The sequence below is a fragment of the Corylus avellana genome, chromosome 6 (assembly GCF_965113065.1).
Source record: "Corylus avellana chromosome 6, dhCorAvel1.hap1.2, whole genome shotgun sequence".
Lineage (NCBI taxonomy): Eukaryota > Viridiplantae > Streptophyta > Magnoliopsida > Fagales > Betulaceae > Corylus > Corylus avellana.
In genome coordinates this window covers 6,611,710-6,632,294 of record NC_142495.1, presented here as the reverse complement: position 1 = coordinate 6,632,294, position 20,585 = coordinate 6,611,710, and the positions used below count along the sequence as shown (strand labels likewise).

Sequence of the window (20,585 nt, the reverse complement as noted above, 5' to 3'; positions counted from 1 at the left end):
TTTTAGTCCCTAAAAACTATATAAAATTCTAATTTAACCCCTAAAACTTAATAATTTTTTTGTCAAATGATTTAATAGAACACAACTAGACCCGTTTGTTGACAATAGAATTTTAAATACAATGGCATATGTCAAATGGCTAAATATCCACATCGCATATATAAACTTTTATTGTTTTAATTAATGTTATCTCAAGCCATAACACCAAAAAAACATTGTCACATGAGGTAACTATAAAACTTGTTCAAGTGGATTACTACTAACCACATGATCAATTGTCAAGCACAAAGTTAACTTGGCATGTCATTTATTTTTGTTAGTCAAATAGAAAATATAACTTAATTGCTAGAGCTAGTGTATGTTGATTGAAGACTTTATCATGATTTTTTTAAAAAATTACACATTAAATTAGAATTTAAAAATATTTTTCAAGAACCAAATAAATGGATTATCCTTTTTATATATATTAACAAATTACAGAGCGATTACCAAACATGTTGAATTGTTAAATAAAGAAGGGTTTGAGGTAAGCAATGACGTATTAACTTTGGGGGTCCCCCACTAAAATCTAAGTTCAAAGTGTTAGAATTCCCCTGGTCCTACTTTACGCATATAATCATCTGCCAACTGCCAACTGCCAACTGCCAACCAAAAAGAAAAGTTGGATTTAATCTTTAATTGTGTGTTTAAGAAAATATAAAAGAAGGACTAGCTAGAATAAAAAATTAGGAAATAAGAGAGATTGAATAGAATGGAATGTATAGTGTTACTATTTTATTTATTTATTATTATTATTATTATTATTATTATTTTTAAGATTTAGATCGATGTTTGGCATGAAGAAATATTGAATGAAAAAAAAAAAAAAACCCACGTAATTTGACTACTATATTATGTTAAAATATATAATTAACTTTGTGACGATGTTGATTGCGAACTTGACCGCATTTTCAAGATTGAAGCCCAACTCTAAATTTTAGCCGCTAGAGAATCATTTTAAGAGGAGGGAAGACCCGTGAGTATCACTTAGGCTTTGCATGGATTTTTGTTTGTATTCTCATTAAATTTGCTTTCAGTAGTAATCTACGAGGTGAAGCGTCTTTTTTTTTTTTTTTTTTTTTTTTTTTTTAATTTGTTTTTTTTTTTAGCTTTTCCTTTAGTCATTTTTTAAGGTTTTGTTTATACAAAGCCTTAAGAGTAGCGATCTTAGATCTTCGGTTTGTCTTTTGTTCTCTCTCTGGATTTTTTGTAAGAGCAAATCATTGATCGATGATGGATGAATTATCAGACATATGAAAAAATTGTCATTAATGGTAGAGGCAGGGAATATGATTGCGTTTGGGAATGCACTTGTCTCGAAAATGAAAAAAACAAGGAAATCACTGTCTAGTTGAGAAAGTTTTGATGGACCAAGCAGTGGTTAGGGACGTGATTGGCCGAAATATGCTGCAGATCTGGAAGTTAATTGGGACGGTAACATTCTTTGAATTAAACAAAGCATAAATCAGATTTGATAAAAGAAATTTCTCATTATATTTATGTTATTGTTTTGTTAGGTCAACATGCTCTATTTTTATGAAATAAATGAAGAAGAAGCATTATTATAATTTTTTTTTTTTTTTTTTTTTTTAAAAAAAAACTATACTATGGTCAAAACTTACATTAAAGTTAATAAGATTTAACTATGGCCGTGAAATACCTAGCCTTTTTATTTCAGTATTTTTATCAACCAAAGGCATCAAACATTTTTATGCCTGCACGCCGGGCGTAAATTGTATCATTACTCTATATATATATATATATAATTTCCTATCTGGGGCTCACATAGGTTAGAAGGACAGGTCATAGTACCATGGGTTCATGATAGAAAAAATGACAATGGTCAAATTGAAACAAGAAATGAAAAAGACAAATCGTTCCAAGTTGAATGATTCATGATTGGTTGAAGCAACTGTAATATCTGAGATATATATATGGTTGAAGCAACTGTATAAACCATATAGTTATTTCATTTTTGTATATCGTCGGCTGGCGGGCTTGTTCCAGTAAATTAATTAAGAAGAGGAAGGTTAGATGGGGATGGGGTTCAAACATTTCTTCTTTGCATTGCTCGCTGGTTTGGGTCTTATACTTGCTGTTCATGCCCAGGATCAATAAGGTGTATATATATATATATATATATATATATATATATATATATAAGATTAGTGGCCGGACCCATGTCAAACTCAAACTTAAAGATTAGTGGATGCTAAAGATTTTCAAGCTCACCAATATTGTCCATGGGTATTAAACTTCTATTTTTATAAAAATTTATGATCCATTCAATGAAAAAATATTGATACAAAATTAAGAGATCTATTAATAGAAAAAGAAAATTAAATTAGAGATAATGAATTAAATTTACGTAAAATGAAAATAATAGACATTTCTCTATGATGTATTACATTCCAGAAAAAAAGATCTAAGTAATGTGTATTGTTTTTAGTGTAAATTATTTAGTTCAAATTAAGTCTCACCTAATCCAATTAATCAATGAAGAAACTAGCTATAGATTAAACACTCCTTTTTCTCCTATTTCTTTTTCTTTATGCAACTATTTTTCACTAAACAAAACTCCTTCCCTTCTCTTATCCTTCTCTTATGTGGCGTGTCAAACAAAAATGAAGAAAAAAATAAAAAAAAAGTCCTCAGGTTAGGTGCAACACTTACCCTCGGAACAATAATTAAGCTTTGTCGGCTAAGTTAAGGTTGAAAAGAAGACTTACAACAAAGGAATAGGAAAAAAAAAAAAAAAAAAAAAAACATAAAATTAAAAACCGAGTGGTTGTCCTTCAATGGCTCCTATTTGGTTCTCTGCAGTGCCTGGCCTACATCAACCACTTAACGGTGATTGTTACTTTTACCGCAATGAACTTTGCACGGAGTTTTTTTGCCATTTGTATTGTTTTGTATGGTCTTGGAGAATGCCCGACTTGCTTATAATTCTTTTGGGACCATTGACAATCACCATTATCTGCTATTTAATCCATTTTGGACTGGATCCAGATTATGTTCCTGTATTTGCACTGCTTTTATCATTTAGTCAGAAATTAAGACTCTTATTTTCTGTCTATCTCTCTCTCCAGTGAATAGTAGTCTACGTCTTGGACCATTCAAACCACGTGCATCTCAGTCTCCAATCAGAACCCTCTCTCTTTGCTCTTTCTCCACCAACAAATCAGGTCTCCTATTTCGTGCTTCTTTTGAATTGGATTCCTTTTCTACTTTGAAAAGTCCACTCATCCAAAATCCCTTCTCTTATGAGCCATTGAAGGACAACCACTGGGTTTTTAAATCGGGAAGAATTATTTGAATCTACAGATTTTATTTTGTTTTATTATAGAAATAAATTGTTATATGGTTTAATTTTTTTTAAAAAAAATTTAACAGTATAAATAGTATTAATTACGTCATTTTAAACTTTTAAATAAAGTGACAATTAATAATACACTTACCTTTTTTTAAAAAAATCAAATCACTGATATTGCATTAGAAAAAGTCAACTAATCTGATGCTCATTGCGTGACAGAATTAGAACCATGCACCTTCATACATGCATATCGATAAATATTTGACTAAATTAACTTGCAAATATCTAAACAAATATATATAGAGCAGACTAGCTTCGATCGTCACTCCAAGTTTCTATAATGGCTACCTCTCTAAAGAAATCGACCCCAAAAATTAATGAGAACGAAGAAGAGAGCTTCACATATGCCGCGCAGGTGACGAGCTCCCATGTGGTGTCCATGACCTTGCGATCCGTCGTGGAGCTTGGCGTTTTTGAAATTCTAGCAAAAGCGGGTTCGGGAGCCAAGCTCTCCCCTACACAGATTGTTCAACAGATGCCAACCAAGAACTCCGAGGCACCCACGATGTTGGACCGTATTCTGAGGTTGCTGGCCACCCACTCTCTGCTTGATTGCTCTGTGGTTGCTGATGACTCTGGATCTTTGCAAAGGCTTTATAGTCTTTCTGATGTGTCTAAACACTTCGTCTGCAACGAAGATGGTGTCTCTTTGGGACCTATGATGGCCTTGCTTCACGACAAGGTCTTCTTAGATAGCTGGTCTGTTTTCTATTTCAGCTCCACTTTTTCTTCTTTTCCCACCTTTTTCTGTTCATAATTAGTTTGTTTTTTTCTTTTGTTTATTTATTTTTTTTCCAAAAAACTAAAAAAAAAAAAACTAGTCGACGATCTTTCATCATATCGGTACAATGGACATGTGAATCCATCATTGAATTAGTAAAAGGAATGATTAAAAAATTGATAGGAGAATGATATGTAACATGACTTTTCTTTAAAATAGGAGGAGCAAATAAGTTCAACATGTTAACTATCCACCATAGTACGTGAGATAAACCGGGTCCTTCTCAATAATAATTTTTTTTTTTTTGTGAAGATAATGTTACGGATCTCATTAAAAGATGAAAGTCAAAAGCATGAAGTTTATACAACACAGAGCAACATAAAACTCTGTCAAACCTTAACCAAAGCCAAGGCTGCGATTTCACCAATCTGCTAACCTATGTCTAATGTCAAATCTTCCGATACTAGATCAGATCTGCTCCAGGTAGATTCCAACAAATACATAGGTGTAGCTCATAACTAAACCCCCACAACCCAATAGGCCAGGACGCCTTCTTAAAAGAAAAAAAAAACTATCGCTAACCCATGTATTAATACATTTAAGTAATAGATCTACTTCGAGTAGACTAGATCTAGAACATGGGTAGCTAAAAAACAATAACAAAAAATAAAAACAAAATAAAAAATAATAAAAACTAAAAAACTCCACAAGCAATAGCGGAGGAGCACGTCCCTAGGAAGACGTACCAAGGCTGATGAAAACAATCAGATCAAAGAAAGAGAAAACTAGATATGAATCTAAATCTAGATCTACAACTTAGATCTAAAAATATACCCGCCAAAAACGGAGATTAATGGAGAAGACACCGAGCACTGCTGCCAGAGAAGGGGAAGAAGGGAAGATCTAAATCTAAATCTAGATCTTCCCTCCTGAACGCTTTCCTTTTTTGTTGCTTGAAGGAAGAGAGGAGGAGATGGTTTCTAGAGAGAAGGCAGAGTCTCTCTCTCTAGAAACGGTTTTCTGAAAGATAACAATTTCAATAATAATTTCTCAATATTCATCATAATTAAGTTCCTTTCTCTCTCTCTCTCTCTCTCTGTATTTACTGTAAGAAGTTAGTCCCGCTTAGGAAAAAAAAAAAAGTAGTTGATGGATAAATTAATGACAAAGTTTTCTTCCAAAATTGGTTGGATAGGAATGACATAATTGGAAGAAATTTTATTAAAAAGGTACGTGGTCTTCCAACTTTGCATGTGTTTCTTGCATACAAAATAGATACATGACATTTTTATAGATTGGGTTGGAGAAAATCTTTGTCCATGTATAAATATGCTGTTAAATTACCATTTGCCCCCAAAACCTTAAAATGATAGGAAAAAGGTAAATTTAATAATTTAATGAATACTTTACATCCCTCACGTGTGGGCTTAAAGCCTTTTTTAATAGGTGAGGTTCAATACATGTAATATTTAATTTAAATTGAGTGAATTGATGGAATCAAGATTGGAACTCATGATCTTTAGCTCTGATACCATGTTAAGCTTTTGGAACAAGTGGTGATTTAAAATGGAATCAGAGCCAGAGGTTCTAACTTCGAACGTTGCCTTCATCATTCATTATTCATTTCAATTAAATATTCCACATGTTGAGTCCCGCTTATCAAAAATGGAGTTTGAGTAAGAGCTGTTGTGCTCTTGATCTTTTATCAATGAATTCTAAAAGATTCCGGTTCAAAAAAAAAAAAAAAAAAAAAAAGAATTTAAGTCCACACATGAGAGAGGGTGTTAAAGTGTTGATTAAATTATTAAATGATTTCTTCCTGTTAGCTTAAATTTTTAGGACAAGTAGCGATTTAACATATGTAAGAATTTAATGTCTCATACGACATAAAAAGACTATTAAACTCCAATGTTATAAGGTTATTTAATCCTAATCCTATTAAACTTATTAGGTTATTTAATCTATTTGTCAAATAAGAGAAGTGGTTTTTTTTATCTATACCCTATAAATTTACACAAAATATATCCATAAGTTTGGTGTAACTAATTAAGATGGTTAAGTGAAAGAACCTGTTTTGTGGTGCATGTTTATACTTTCAAAATATAATAAATCATGACAATTAAGATGTTAGAATTTATAGAATATTAAGTTTAAACATGTATCAGAGACTAAGTTGTAACTTTCATGAATTTCTATTGTACCAATATATTATTTTATACGTATGTATATTCTTATGCAAATCTGTTATAGAATTTTTTTGTAATTAATTATGGTATAACCTTTTGAATTTTTCAATTGTCACTGAGCCGATGTTCATGATTTTTGTGCGAACTGTAACATCTGTATACTCTATGATTTTAACGTGTTTGAAACTTATTACTATATAGAACAATTATTTTTATACCCTATAAAACATAAAGGAGAAAGTTTTTTTGAATTTTTTTTTTTGAGTGTTTTGTTTTCTTTTGTTTGTTTTTTGTTTGTTTGTTTGTTTTTTTTTTTTTTTTAATTGGTGTTGCAAGTTTTTTTTTATCTAATTAATTGGTGTTGCAAGTTGTTTGTTAATGTTTTGATTTTTTTAGCAGAAAGAAAAAAAAAAAATAGTAAGAGTGGATTATCAAACAATTTTTTTAAGCTAGTCCACTTGTTTCTGAAAATATTGCACAGTTATGCCTAAAGTGCTTTTGGTGTGCAAAGTTATTTTAGAGCCTGTTTGGGATTGTGTTTGAGAAATAAAGGTTTTAAGTAAAAAAAAAAAAAGCTTTTAGGCAAAAACTTCAATTTTAAGCTTTTGCCAAAAGTGCTTTTTGGCAATTTTTAGACTTTTTAGACCATTAAAAGCGCTTTTAATTCTTTTTACCAAACAAGTACTTTTTTCTTTAAATAGACTTTTTGAATGTTAAAATCACTTTTAAGCCACTCAAACGCAATCTCAAACAGGCCCTTAGAGTACAAGCGGGGTGGTTAATAACTGTGAACCTATATATATATAATAACAAACTGCAATATTTATTCCGCCATTTAATGATTCAATAGATATTTTTGAGTTTAAATGTTTAAATCCATCACATATTTGAAATAACAATGTCGTTAAACCCAACCCCCTTATATTACAATATTAAATTCGAACATGTAGGCTACCTCTTCCACTACCTAATCTCTCTATCATTCATGTGAGCTTCGCTTGTCCTACAATTTGCGTTGGGTGATTGCTCTTGTGTCTATTTATAATTAAGTGATTATGACAAAATTAACCTAATACTAAATAAATAAATATAACTATTGCAAGATTTTTGTTTTACTTATAGTTGTTGTCATTGTTGAGTAACATCATGTGGTGCATGGGATAGATAGTGTAGTGAATTCCAAACTACTAAAGTTTAATTGTTCTAGACTCTGGTACATTCTTTTATGAATTTATTGTGAAACTCATGATATATATATATAGTTAAGATCTTGGAATTTATATAATATTTGTAGATTTATTTACAAAGTATTGCTCGTACAATCCAGTACTTGTGCTGATTCTGGTCCAAATTCATTGATAGGTCCCAACTGAAAGATGCAATTCTTGAGGGAGGAGGAACTGCATTCAACAGAGTTCATGGCATGCAGATCTTCGAGTACGCCGGGTTGGAGCCCAGGTTCAACCAGGTTTTTAACTCAGCCATGTTCAACAACACAACCATTATTAGTAAGAACATCCTTGACTCCTACAAAGGCTTCCAGCAACTCAAGCAATTGGTTGATGTCGGCGGCGGTCTAGGAGTCACTCTCAACTTGATCACTTCCAGATACCCCCATATCAAGGCCATTAATTTCGACTTGCCCCATGTTATACAACATGCCCCACATTATCCTGGTTAATTTGCTCTTCTTTATATATATATATATATATATATATATATATATATATATATATATATATATATATAATGTTCTTCATAAGCTATATATATTTGTGTGTGGGGCGATAAAGAGAGGTGTTAATTAATTGGTGTTGCAGGTGTGGAACATGTCGGGGGAGACATGTTCGAAAGCGTTCCTAAGGGGGATGCCATTTTAATGAAGGTGGGTTTGATTGATTTGTGTACTTTTTGTATATGAGTTGAAGAGAAATGGTGTTATAATTTGGATACATTTTGTAGTTTATACTCCATGATTGGAGTGATGAACAGTGCTTGAAGCTGTTGAAGAACTGCTACGAGGCTACACCAAATGATGGAAAGGTGATTGCTGTGGATGCAGTTCTTCCAATTATGCCTGAGATTAGCACTTCTATGAAGAGCAACTGTCAATCGGATGTGAACATGATGACTCTAGTTAGCCCAGGAGGGAAGGAAAGGACGGAAGCAGAATTCATTGCCTTGGCAACCAAAGCAGGGTTTAGTGGCATCAGATATGAATCTTTTGTCTGTAATTATTGGGTTATGGAGTTCTTCAAGTAGATTGCTTGCTTGTAATATTAATTTGGAAATCTATCGTTTCTTGTCCGAACCCTTCAAATAAAAATGCTTATGAAAAGTTGAAATAAGAATTGCGACTTCAAATTAGCTGCAGTTGATATATATATAGTATAATGTAGGCATGACACATCAGTCTAATGAAATGATAACAAACCCATCAATTTAGAGATTAACCCGAAATGAGTGATTCATGCTGCTTGATTGCCAACCTTTTTCATGTCCAAGTCAAGCAAAGGGTCTCTTCGCCGCTTGTTAAAATTGGATGAGTATTTAAAATTACTTGTCAACATCGTAGAAGAAAAAAAAAATTCTTTGACAAATTTCTCGTATAACAAAGTACCTATTAAAGTAGTTTGAAATTTCAAACTACTTTAATAGGCACTTTGTAAATCATCGTCGACACCTCTTAGTGGTGTTGGTTTACTATTCAACAGACACCCTTATTATAGGGGTGTCGGTTCCACTAAATGAGACGCCTTGGAGTGTCGTTCTCTTACAAGGCATCACTAAATTTGAAATTTTTTGTAGTGAACACTACAAAAATGGGGCTAGTTTTTGACTAGGGGTTTTTGACGTGTCAATGGTATTGACACGTCAAAAACCTCTTTTGACGCGTCGTTTTTTACGTTTATCGACCGTTAAAAGGGTAGGTGTCAAAAAACTGGGGTTTTTGACGTGTCTACAGTGACACGTCAAAAACTTTTGACGTGTCGGGAGTAACACGTCAAAAAAAATATTTTTGACGTGGTAGTGTTGCCACGTCAAAAACATTTTTGACGTGTCAATTTTGCCACGTCAAAAATATTTTTGACGTGCTGAATTTTAGCATGTCAAAAAATTTTTGACGTGGCAACACTACCACGTCAAAAATTTTGGCCATTAAAAAAATATTTTAATTAAAAAAAATTTTTAATTAAAAAATTTATTAATTTAAATTATTTTTCAATTAAAATTATATGGTCAGCTCTCTCTCTCCACCCCCCCCCCCCCCCCCCCCCCAGCTCTCTCCTCTCTTCTTTTCTCTTTTCTCCATTTTGGTTACTCCCCCCCCCCCCCCCCCCCCCACCCATTTTCGTTACCCACCCCCCCCCCCCCCCCCCCAGCTCTCTTCCTCTCTTCTTTTCTCCATTTTCTTACTCTCTCTCTTCTTTCTTCTTTTCTCCATTTTCCATTTTCGTTACTCCCCCCCCCCACTCTCTCCCATTTTCTTACTCTCTCTTCTTTCCTTCATTTTCAAAAACTCAAAACCAAAAAATCTTCAAAAATCAAAAATCAAATAAAAAAATTAACCTGAAAAATCAAAAACTCAAACCCAAAAAATCTTCTTATCTTCTATTCTTCTTCTTCTCTTTTCCTTTTTTTTTTTTTTTTTTTTTTTTTTGCAGATCTACTTCTCTTCTCCTTTTATTTTTCTTCTTTTTCTTCTTCCCTCTAGAGGGAGTCTGCAGAGAGAAGCTAGGGAGATTGAGAGAGGAGAGAGAGAGAGAGAGAGAGTTGAGTCTGGAAATGAGAGAAAGATGACCAAAGATATAAAAGAATTATAAAGGGAAAAAAAGAGGGAAAGAAGATAGGAAAAAGAGGGAAAAAAGTTAAAAATCCCGCTTTTTTTTTAGTGACGTGTTAACATTTAGCACGTCAAAAATTTTTGACGTGCTAAAAGTTACACGTCAAAAATAAACCAGATTTAAAAAAAAAAAAAAAAAAAAAAAATTTAAAAAAAAAAATTTGAAACAGTAATAATTTTTGACGTGCTGGGTTTTGGCACGTCAGAAATTTCTGACGTGCCAAAACCCAGCACGTCAAAAACTCTATCTATATATATATATATATATAATATCGTTTATATGTGTGATATATATAATTAAAAGAATTTAAAATAATAACTTTTATTAGCCTTTTGAATGGCACGTCAAAAGACTAATAAAAAATATATTTTATTTATATATGTATATTTCTGATTTAATATATATATATATATATATATATATATATATAATTTCATATATAATTATAATAAAACAAAAATAATATGATTCATTATATTATATTTTTAATTATATAATATAATGAATTTATAATATATTATAAAAATATTATAAATATATAATATTTTTGACGTGCCACGTCAAAAACTTATAATATATATATATATATATAATCTTATTTAAATTATTATAAATTTTATTTATTTAAATTTTATTAAAATTATATTTACTCTATCATATATTTACTCTATCCAATTAAAATTAATTAGAAAATAAATAAATTAATATTTTAGATGTATAGATAATTAGATGTATCAACTAACCGACCACATATGTTGTGTTTGTCGAGTTCATATGAGGTTTGCGGATCTTATAAAATAAATGTATCAAGTATGTTTTATATATTTTTACAAAATTAATATGACTAGCTATCATATTAATATTACTAGACTGATCAATTTAACATTAAGTGTTGTTTATTACATATTTTTTTATATCATAATTAAAATTATTTTTGATATATATATATATATATATATATATATATATATAATTAAAATTAATATAAGTTTTTGACGTGTCATGCTTGACACGTCAAAAGTTTTTGACGTGCCATGCATGGCACGTCAAAAGTTTTTGACGTGCCAAACATGGCACGTCAAAAACTTATAATATATATATATATATATATTATCTTATTTAAACTATTTTCATAAAATTTTATTTATTTAAATGTTATTAAAATAGTATTTACTCTATCATATATATATATATATATTTATTCTCTCCAATTAAAATTAATTAGAGAATAAATAAATAAACAAATTAATATTCTAGATGTATAGATATATAATTAAATGTATCAACTAACCGGCCGCATATGTTGTGTTTGTCGAATTCATATGAGGTTTGCAGGTCTTATAAAATAAATGTAACAAGTATGTTTTATATATTTTTATAAGAATAATATGGGTAGCTATCATATTAATATTACTAGACTGATCAATTAACGCATGCATACATATATACTAATGATAATAAACTATAATTTATACTAATGACAATAAAAATTAATTTTTTATGCCAATTAACATTAATTGTTTGTTAATGCATATTTGTTTATATCAAAATTATTGTTAATTTTTTTTTTATTAAAAAAAGTTTTTGATGTGTGGAATTGACACGTCAAAAGTTTTTGACGTGTGAAATTTACACGTCAAAAGTTTTTGACGTGTCAAATTGACACGTCAAAAGTTTTTGACATGTCGATTCCACACGTCAAAAACTTTTGACGTGTCAATTCCACACGTCAAAAAACTTTTGACGTGTAAAAAAAGACACGTCAACAAAAATTTTTTTGACGTGCTTGCTTAGACACGTCAAAAGTTTTTGACGTGGCAAACATAAGTTACTGTTTGCCACGTCAAAAAACACACATTTTTTTGTAGTGGAAATTAACCAAACGCCAGCAATAAGGGATGCATCCATATAAGTGGAAATATTATTATAAATTGTTTTTAAAAAAAATGCTATACATACTTTAAAGTGTTCACTCCCAAGTACTCACTTCCTGAAATAGTACGTCACTGAAAATCACTATTAAATGAAATAACAAACAAAAGTATATATAGTATTTATCTTTAAAAAAAAATTATAGTTTTTTCACGAAAAATACAAGGAAAGAGAGAAAAAATATTTTGGCCAAAGTATAAGTGTGTACTTTTTCAGTAACTATTTTGGCTACATCTTTCGGAGATACTCTAAGAAATTATAAACGTAATCATTCAAATTAATATTCTAACACTTTCTCTTAAGAAACTCATGTGTGAATGACAGTGACAATTGTTCAAATTTAGAACATTTGCTTTAATATGATGTTACATTATTAGTTATCCCAAAAATTTAAGTTTACAAAAAATAGTAAACTTATTGATTTACATTAATATTTTAACACAAAGTTTACAATTTAGTACTTCCTTTCAAATAAAATATTTTATGTTTTGAACATTAACACAGGTTGAATCGTTTGATGGTGCCATTCCTCTCATCCATCTTCAAGATCTGGATGGTCCTAACCACTCTGATATAATCCAGCAGATAGGCCTTGCCTGCCGAAACTATGGTTTCTTCCAGGTAATTATATATATATATATATATATATATATATATATACTGAGTAGCTTTTCTATATATGCAGTGGCGGAGTTAGGATTCAATTCTTGTAGGGGCGGTATTAATAATTTTTTTTTTAATGAGGAAATAAATAAAAAATAATAGTTAGCTTTTGAACGTAGACATTCACTTTACCGTTACTAGTAAAATAGTTGCATAAGATATGGTTAAATTTTTTTTTTATTTTTTATTTTTTTCTAAAAATTACATGTACTTTGTATTTGATTTTTTTGCCTAACAGCATAAACTAAACATTGAGTGGATTAGAGAAATTTCATTGGGTGGGTTTGATTTTTGGAGCTCGTTAGTGTTGGGGTTTAATTTTTTGGCAATGGAAAGTGGAGGAGTGATTTTGATTGTTGGAAATTTTTAGTGGGTGAATTTTCTGCAGGTTTTATAAAGCAAATGGGTTAACCAATTTTCTAACAGCCCATTCCGCTTAGCCCAATTATAATCAACTAACAAACTAACCAAAACTCACCATTTTCTAACTTTCTATTTACAAAATTTACGCAGCTTCTCTTATAATGGATGCCAGATGCATTCCACTACTTTTCCAAGCCATTCTAGCTATGTTTGGGAAGAGCCAGGCCTGGCACTGTAGCTGGCAACTGACACGTGGTAGTAGAAATTGGTTTTTTATCTTAATTTTTTTTTTAAATCAAAATATTTTTTTTAAAAAAAAAGGGAGGGGGGGGGGGGGGGGGGGGGAACGTTGGGGTGGTTCCAGCCACCCCTTGACCAAAATGGGGTGGCTGGACCACCCCATTTTTGGCCAAGGGGGTGGCTCCAGCCACCCCCTGGCCGATGGCCGTATGGGGTGGTCGAAACCACCCCCAGCCCCTTGGGGGTGGTCCGGCCACCCCCAAATGCACCGGTTCCCTTTTTTTTTTTTTTTTTTTTGTTTGGCCAAGGGGGTGGTCCCCCTTGGCCACGGGGGTGGTTCGACCACCCCCAGATCGGCCAGGGGCCACCCCCTTGGCCAAAAATGGGGTGGTCCGGCCACCCCATTTTGGCCAAGGGGTGGCTGGAACCACCCCAGCGTCCCCCCCCCCCCCCCCCCCCACCATTTTTTTTATTTTTTTTTTTAAATAATAAGATAAAAAATTAATTTATGCTGTCACGTGTCAGTTCCAGCTACAGTGCCGGGCCTAGCTCTTCCCAAACATAGCTTCTTTGTCTCACATGTGGCCTTGAACTGCGTGCTTGGTTTTCAAGTCACACCTAACGCTTCACCTTTCAAATCCTCTATTCATCTTCTCCCTTTCTTATAAAATCTACCTGGTCAACTCAGGAAAAAAGAAAGGAAAGAAAAGTGAGTATTAGAGACTGAGAGACAGGTTTTGAGAAAGAGGGGAAGGAAATGGTGAGAGAAAAGTGAGAAAAAGAGGGGGAAAAAAGAAGAAGCAAGAGTATAGAACGAAAGAGAGAAGCTGAGATTACTCACAGAGTCAGTCATTGGACGCTGTTGGAGGTTTTTCTCTTTTCCATGGTGACTGTCCGACTGTTGGCTTAGGAACTTAGGGTAAGTTTAATTTTTTTTTGTGTGTATTGGGACACAATGAACCTTTTGTTCATTGTGTCCCAATAGGTGGTCTTGCACCAATTATGTTGCGTTTGAAATTGCGATTTTTTAAGAATAATTTGTGTTTTAAAAGATATCTTAAAATGTAAGGCGTTTGACATTACAATTTAAAAAACGCTTAATCTAAAATAGGAAAAAAAAAAAACAAATATGCGATTTCTATGAACATGCTAGCGGTGCTTATTTGAAAAAGCATGAATTTAAACTGAAATCATAATTTCGCATAACAAATATTTAATAACAAAACATTTTAACATATTTTACCAAATGCTTTTGCGATGCGATTTCAAAAACGCAATTTTTAAAATTGAACTTATTAAAATCGCAATTCTCAACAGACCCTTAGTCTATACGTTATTTAATTTGAAAGGTACCTTATTTTTAGAAAACGTTTGTCTTTCTCTACGTACTAAACATAATTAAGCACATGTTAAAACATGGTATATATATATATATGTAAAGTAGTCATGACGATCTAAATCCTTGGGTGAAAGTATCTTTTTTGATGATGGGATTCTTTTGATTAAATAAATCTCACTTTCTTGTTCTTGATATAAACCCTTTTGAATGACATTCACGTGGTCAAAGAGGACAATCTAATTAACCTTTAAAATACTGGCATACTACTGGTGTCTGGTAGAGTGTTTGAAAACCAAAACCAGGATTTTTTTTAGTCCCTAAAAACTATATAAAATTCTAATTTAACCCCTAAAACTTAATAATTTTTTTGTCAAATGATTTAATAGAACACAACTAGACCCGTTTGTTGACAATAGAATTTTAAATACAATGGCATATGTCAAATGGCTAAATATCCACATCGCATATATAAACTTTTATTGTTTTAATTAATGTTATCTCAAGCCATAACACCAAAAAAACATTGTCACATGAGGTAATTAACTATAAAACTTTTTCAAGTGGATTACTACTAACCACATGATCAATTGTCAAGCACGAAGTTAACCTGGCATGTCATTTATTTTTGTTAGTCAAATAGATAAGATAACTTAAATATTGCTAGAGTGTATGTTGATTGAAGACTTGATCATGATTTTTTTTAAAATTTACACATTAAATTAGAATTTAAAAATATTTTTCAAGAACCAAATAAATGGGTTATCCTTTTTATATTAACAAATTACAGAACATTTTTTTTTTTGACATGTTTACACAAGAGGGGGAGAGGGGGATTTGAACTAGGGACATTCGCTTCATAATGCGTGGTCTTCAACCGATTGAGCTATCCCTTAAGAACAATTACAGAGCAATTAATTACCAAACATATTGAATTGTTAAATAATGAAGGGTTTGAGGTAAGCAATGACGTCTTAACTTTGGGGGTCCCCCAAAAGAGGATGCACTAAAATCTAAGTTGAAGTATTAGAATCCCCCTGGTCCTACTTTACGCATATAATCATCTGCCAACTTTAATCTTTAATTGTGTGTTTAAGAATATATAATAGAAAGACTAGAATAATAGTGTGTTTAAGAATATATAATAGAAAGACTAGAATAAAAAATTAGGAATTAAGAGAGATTGAATAGAATGGAATGTATAGTGTTACTATTTTATTTATTATTATTATTATTATTTAAGGTTTAGATGTTTGACATGAAGAAATATTGAACAAAAAAAAAAAAAACCAACGTAATTTGACTACTATATATATTATGTTAGAATATATAATTAATTGTGTGACGATGTTGTTTGCAAACTTGATCGCATATTCAAGATTGATGCCCAACTCTAAATCTTAGCCGCTAGAGAATCTTTTAAGAGGAGGGAAGACCCCACCTCTTCACTTTTTTTTTTTTTTTTTTTTTTAATAACACTGATGAGTATCACGTAGGCTTTGCATGGATTTTTGTTTGTATTCCCTTTAAATTTGCTTTCAGTGGTAATCTACGAGGTGAAGCGTCTTTTTTTTATTTTTTTTATTTTTTAAGGTTTTCCTTTTAATCATTTCTTAAGGTTTTGTTTATACAAAGCCTTAAGAGTAGTGATCTTAAATCTTCGGTTTGTCTTTCGTTCTCTCTCTGAATTTTTTCTAAGAGCAAATCACTGATCGATGATGGATGAATTATCAGACATATGAAAAAATTGTCATTAATGGTAGAGGCAAGGAAGAAAATTGCGTTTGGGAATGCGTTTGTCTCGAAAATGAAAAAACAAGGAAATCACTGTCTAGTTGAGAAAGTTCTAATGGATCAAGCAGTGGTTAGGGATGTGATTGGCCGGAATATCCTGCAGATCTAGAAGCTGATTGAGACGGTAACATTCTTTGAATTAAACAAAGCATAAATCAGATTTGCATTAAAGAAATTTCTCATTGTATTTATGTTATTGTTTTGTTAGATTAACATGCTCTATTTTTATGAAATAAATAAAGACGAAGCATTGTTAAAAAAAAAAAAAAAAAAAATCTATACTATGATCAAAACTTACATTAAAGTTAATAAGATTTAACTATAGCCTTTTTATTTCAGTATTTTTATCAACCTAAGGCATCAAATTGAACTTTTAATAATAGGAGAAAATTCACTTTACCACACTGAAGTTTTAAGGGTTTTTCAATTTGAACTCAAAAGTTTAAAAATTGGCAATGTACCCCCTAATGTTTCAAAAATTTTTAATTTAGATCCTCCATAACTCCATTACTAATTTCGGTTTAATTAGATGGAAATTAAAAAAAAAAAAAAAAGCATCGAGGGTAATTACGTAATTTCATAGATTTCCATCAAATTTTACGAAAATTAGTAACAGAAGGTCTGAATTGAAATTTTTTGAAACATTAGGAGAGTACATTGCCAATTTTTAAACATTGGGGTTCGAATTGAAAAACCCTTAAAATTTCAAGGGATAAAGTGAATTTAACCCTTAATTATAATAATAATAATACACCCTAGTCATAACATAAAAGCCAAAATCAACAGAAAAAGGGTGCAAGAGTGGATTCGGTGGCAGGGGAAAACCGAAACAAGCATGAATTATTTTTCCAATTTCTACTTCAATTCAGAAATCCACAAAATATCCTCAAACATCTAATTGGTATTTTAGCAAGAAGCTTAATCCTTAAAATCATTCAACAAATTTCCTAACTACAGGCTTACAGCAAGATACAGATCAGAAAAATCAACCTAGGAAAGAAATTCAGACAGCAACGAGAAAAGAGAGAACCTGAGAGTGAGAAAAATCAACCTTTAACACATTTGGGCCTTTGGGTAGCCCAAAAACAGTTACAGGAGAGAAAGATCCCGAGGTTGTCATAGTGACATAGACTCGTATATAGGTCGAAGTCTGTAACACGTGTATTCCCATTAGCAATTAAAAAAAACATAATGGAATGTAAAGACAAATTGCACGTTTTTTCCACCATATTCGGTGTCCACTTTAATCATTCAATGCCTATAAATCTACTAATTGATTAAACTCACTTCAAGTTTCTACAATGGCCTCTCTAATGAAATCGGCCTCAAAAACTCTTGATGGGGATGATCAACAAGAAGAAAACACTTTCCCCTATGCAATGAAGGTGGCGACCTCCATTGTCTTGCCCATGGCCATGCGATCGGCGGTCGAGCTTGGCGTTTTTGAAATCCTAGCAAAAGCGGGTCCTGGAGCCAAACTCTCCCCCTCGCAGATTGTACAACAGATGCCCACCAAGAACCCGGAGGCAGCCATGATGCTGGACCGTATTCTGAGGATGTTGGCCACCTACTCTCTACTGTGTTGCTCTGTGGTCGCTAATGACTCATCAGGATCTTTCAAGAGGCTTTACAGTCTTTCTCACATGTCTAAACACTTCGTCAGCAATGAAGATGATGTCTCTTTGGGACCTTTCATGGCCTTGCTTCAAGACAAGGTCTTCATAGATAGCTGGTATGTTTTCTATTTCCCTCACCTCCGATCCTCAATTATTTCTTCATGGTACGTTATAACTTCATTCTTCTCTTTATCTTTTCTTTTTTTAAATTAAATTATCCTCCTTGATAATTGCTTTAAAATGGGACATGGGTGGAGCAAAGTGATCCAGTCCACTAGGCTATATATATATCCTTTGTTTTTTTTCTAATTTTCCACTAGGCTATCCTTAATAGTGAGTGGTACATACCGGGTCCCTCAAAAAAGTTTATTCGGCCTAGCTAAGAGCTAGCATTTTTTTTTATCGTGGATTAAACTAGGGGTATTAATTTGTGTTTGTGTATCTTTTAGAATATTTGATATTATTTTAGTTTATTATGTTGTCTTACATATTTTAGGATTTAGAGAGCTATGTAAACATATCATAATATAGAAGAGAATATAAAATGTAGTTCATTTTATGCTTCCGCTCTCTCTTCTCTCTCTCCCCTTCTTCCGCTCTCCAATATACATTTAACAATATATTTAACATGATATCAGAGCCAAAGGTCTTGGAATCAAATCTTGACTCCGTCAATTTACCTTATTAAAATTAAATATTTCACATGTTGGGCTTCACCCATTAAAATGAAGTTTGAGTCAACACGTGAGGGGATGTGGGGGGGGGGGGGGGTGTAAAAGTAATGATTAAGTGATTAAATTTATCTCTTCCTATAAATTTAAGCTTTTGGGATAAATGATAGTTTAGCTGTATCTAATTAGAGTCGTGTTAAAGCATCAATATAAAATTATATTAAGTTCATGGAAAATATGCTTAGATAAAATAATAATAATAATAATAATACCAACACTGTAGTCTGTATAGTGTTCAAATGAATCAAATATGGCATCTAAACCGAATTCATTGATAGGTCCCAACTGAAAGATGCAGTTCTTGAGGGAGGAATTCCATTCAACAGGGTTCATGGCACGCACGCCTTCGAGTATCCCGGCTTGGACCCCAGGTTCAACCAGGTTTTTAACACAGCCATGTTCAACCACACTACCATTGTTATTAAGAACATCCTTCACTCCTACAAAGGCTTTGAACAAGTCAACCAATTGGTTGATGTCGGTGGCGGTCTAGGAGTCACCCTCAATTTGATCACTTCCAGATACCCCCATATCAAGGCCATTAATTTCGATTTGCCCCATGTTATTCAACATGCCCCACATTATCCTGGTTTGCGCTCTTCTTGTATATATATATATATATATATATATAATGTTCTTCATAAGCTATATGTATATGTGTGTGGGGGGGGGGATAAAGAGAGGTGCTAATTATTTGTGTTGCAGGTGTAGAACATGTCGGGGGAGACATGTTCGAAAGCGTTCCTAAGGGGGACGCCATTTTTATGAAGGTGGGTTTTATTGATTTGTGTACTTTTTTGTGTATGAGTTGAAGAGAAATGGTGTTATAATTTGGATATATGTATATACTTTTGGCAGTGGATTCTCCATGATTGGAGTGATGAACAGTGCTTGAAGCTGCTGAAGAACTGCTACGAGGCAACTCCAAATGATGGAAAGGTGATTGTTGTGGATGCAGTTCTTCCGATTGTGCCTGAGATTAGCACTTGTGTGCAGAGCAACTGTCAAATGGATGTGCTTATGATGACTCAAAACCCAGGAGGGAAGGAAAGGACGGAAGCAGAGTTCATGGCCTTGGCAACTAAAGCAGGATTTAGTGGCATCAAATATGAATCTTTTGTCTGTAATTTTTGGGTTATGGAGTTCTTCAAGTAGATTGCTTGCTTATTGAAATACTAGGAAATGTATCATGTGTTTCGTTTGAACCTTCAAATAAAAAATTTTACAGTCTAAGGGTGAAAATGCGGATGCGAATGTGGTTGTTAGCAATATTTACATCTGCATCTGTAAATACGAAAATGCATTATTTATAGTTGGACACCATTATTCAGATTACATTTGCTAATCATTTTGCCATAAATTATAAATTTGACAGACATTAAAAAAAAAAAAAAAAAAAAAAATCCTCCATTTAAAACATAAAAAACATAAATTTTTTTGTATCTGTGAGATAAATTGTTCCACCCGATTTATTATAATAAAAAAAAAACATAAATTATGTCTAAATGTAATACATTCATAATTGGATGTTGATGGCAATGAATTTATGACACTCCATGAATCCAAATCAGCATCTTTACAAGTACAAATCATGAATCAATTAAATGTAAAATATAACGACAGTTCTATTGTGTACAATATGGAAAAATAATGTGACAACAAACTTATCATGTATCAACATGTAGGATTTGATGCTCATTGCGTGGCAGAATTAGAACCACCTTTTTACGGCTTATAAATCAATTA

The 20,585-nt window shown here is 32.2% G+C and overlaps 2 protein-coding genes across 2 annotated transcripts; both read left to right on the top strand.

Annotated features, from left to right (window-relative positions):
• The first annotated feature begins 3,692 nt into the window (after positions 1-3,692).
• Positions 3,693-8,669, top strand: LOC132188334 (isoflavone 3'-O-methyltransferase 4-like). The gene is made up of 4 exons (XM_059602755.1): positions 3,693-4,111; positions 7,682-7,995; positions 8,140-8,204; positions 8,282-8,669. The coding sequence occupies exons 1-4, from the start codon at positions 3,693-3,695 to the stop codon at positions 8,579-8,581; spliced, it is 1,098 nt and encodes a 365-aa protein (XP_059458738.1). The 3' UTR covers positions 8,582-8,669.
• Positions 8,670-17,769: 9,100 nt separating this feature from the next.
• LOC132187356 (isoflavone 3'-O-methyltransferase 4) lies at positions 17,770-20,053 on the top strand. The gene is made up of 4 exons (XM_059601647.2): positions 17,770-18,224; positions 19,118-19,428; positions 19,545-19,609; positions 19,698-20,053. Exons 1-4 carry the CDS (start codon positions 17,794-17,796, stop codon positions 19,992-19,994), a joined length of 1,104 nt encoding a protein of 367 aa, XP_059457630.2. The 5' UTR covers positions 17,770-17,793; the 3' UTR covers positions 19,995-20,053.
• The last annotated feature ends 532 nt before the right edge of the window (positions 20,054-20,585 follow it).

What these genes read in the sequence shown, in the direction of transcription:
- LOC132188334 (XM_059602755.1), top strand. Translation starts at nt 3,693, where the DNA reads ATGGCTACCTCTCTAAAGAAATCGACCCCAAAAATTAATGAGAACGAA. An exon ending in AAGGTCTTCTTAGATAGCTG is followed by an intron (nt 4,112 to 7,681) that starts GTCTGTTTTCTA and finishes ATTCATTGATAG; the next exon opens with GTCCCAACTGAAAGATGCAA. An exon ending in GGGATGCCATTTTAATGAAG is followed by an intron (nt 8,205 to 8,281) that starts GTGGGTTTGATT and finishes TACATTTTGTAG; the next exon opens with TTTATACTCCATGATTGGAG.
- LOC132187356 (XM_059601647.2), top strand. Translation starts at nt 17,794, where the DNA reads ATGGCCTCTCTAATGAAATCGGCCTCAAAAACTCTTGATGGGGATGAT. An exon ending in AAGGTCTTCATAGATAGCTG is followed by an intron (nt 18,225 to 19,117) that starts GTATGTTTTCTA and finishes ATTCATTGATAG; the next exon opens with GTCCCAACTGAAAGATGCAG. An exon ending in ACATGCCCCACATTATCCTG is followed by an intron (nt 19,429 to 19,544) that starts GTTTGCGCTCTT and finishes TTTGTGTTGCAG; the next exon opens with GTGTAGAACATGTCGGGGGA.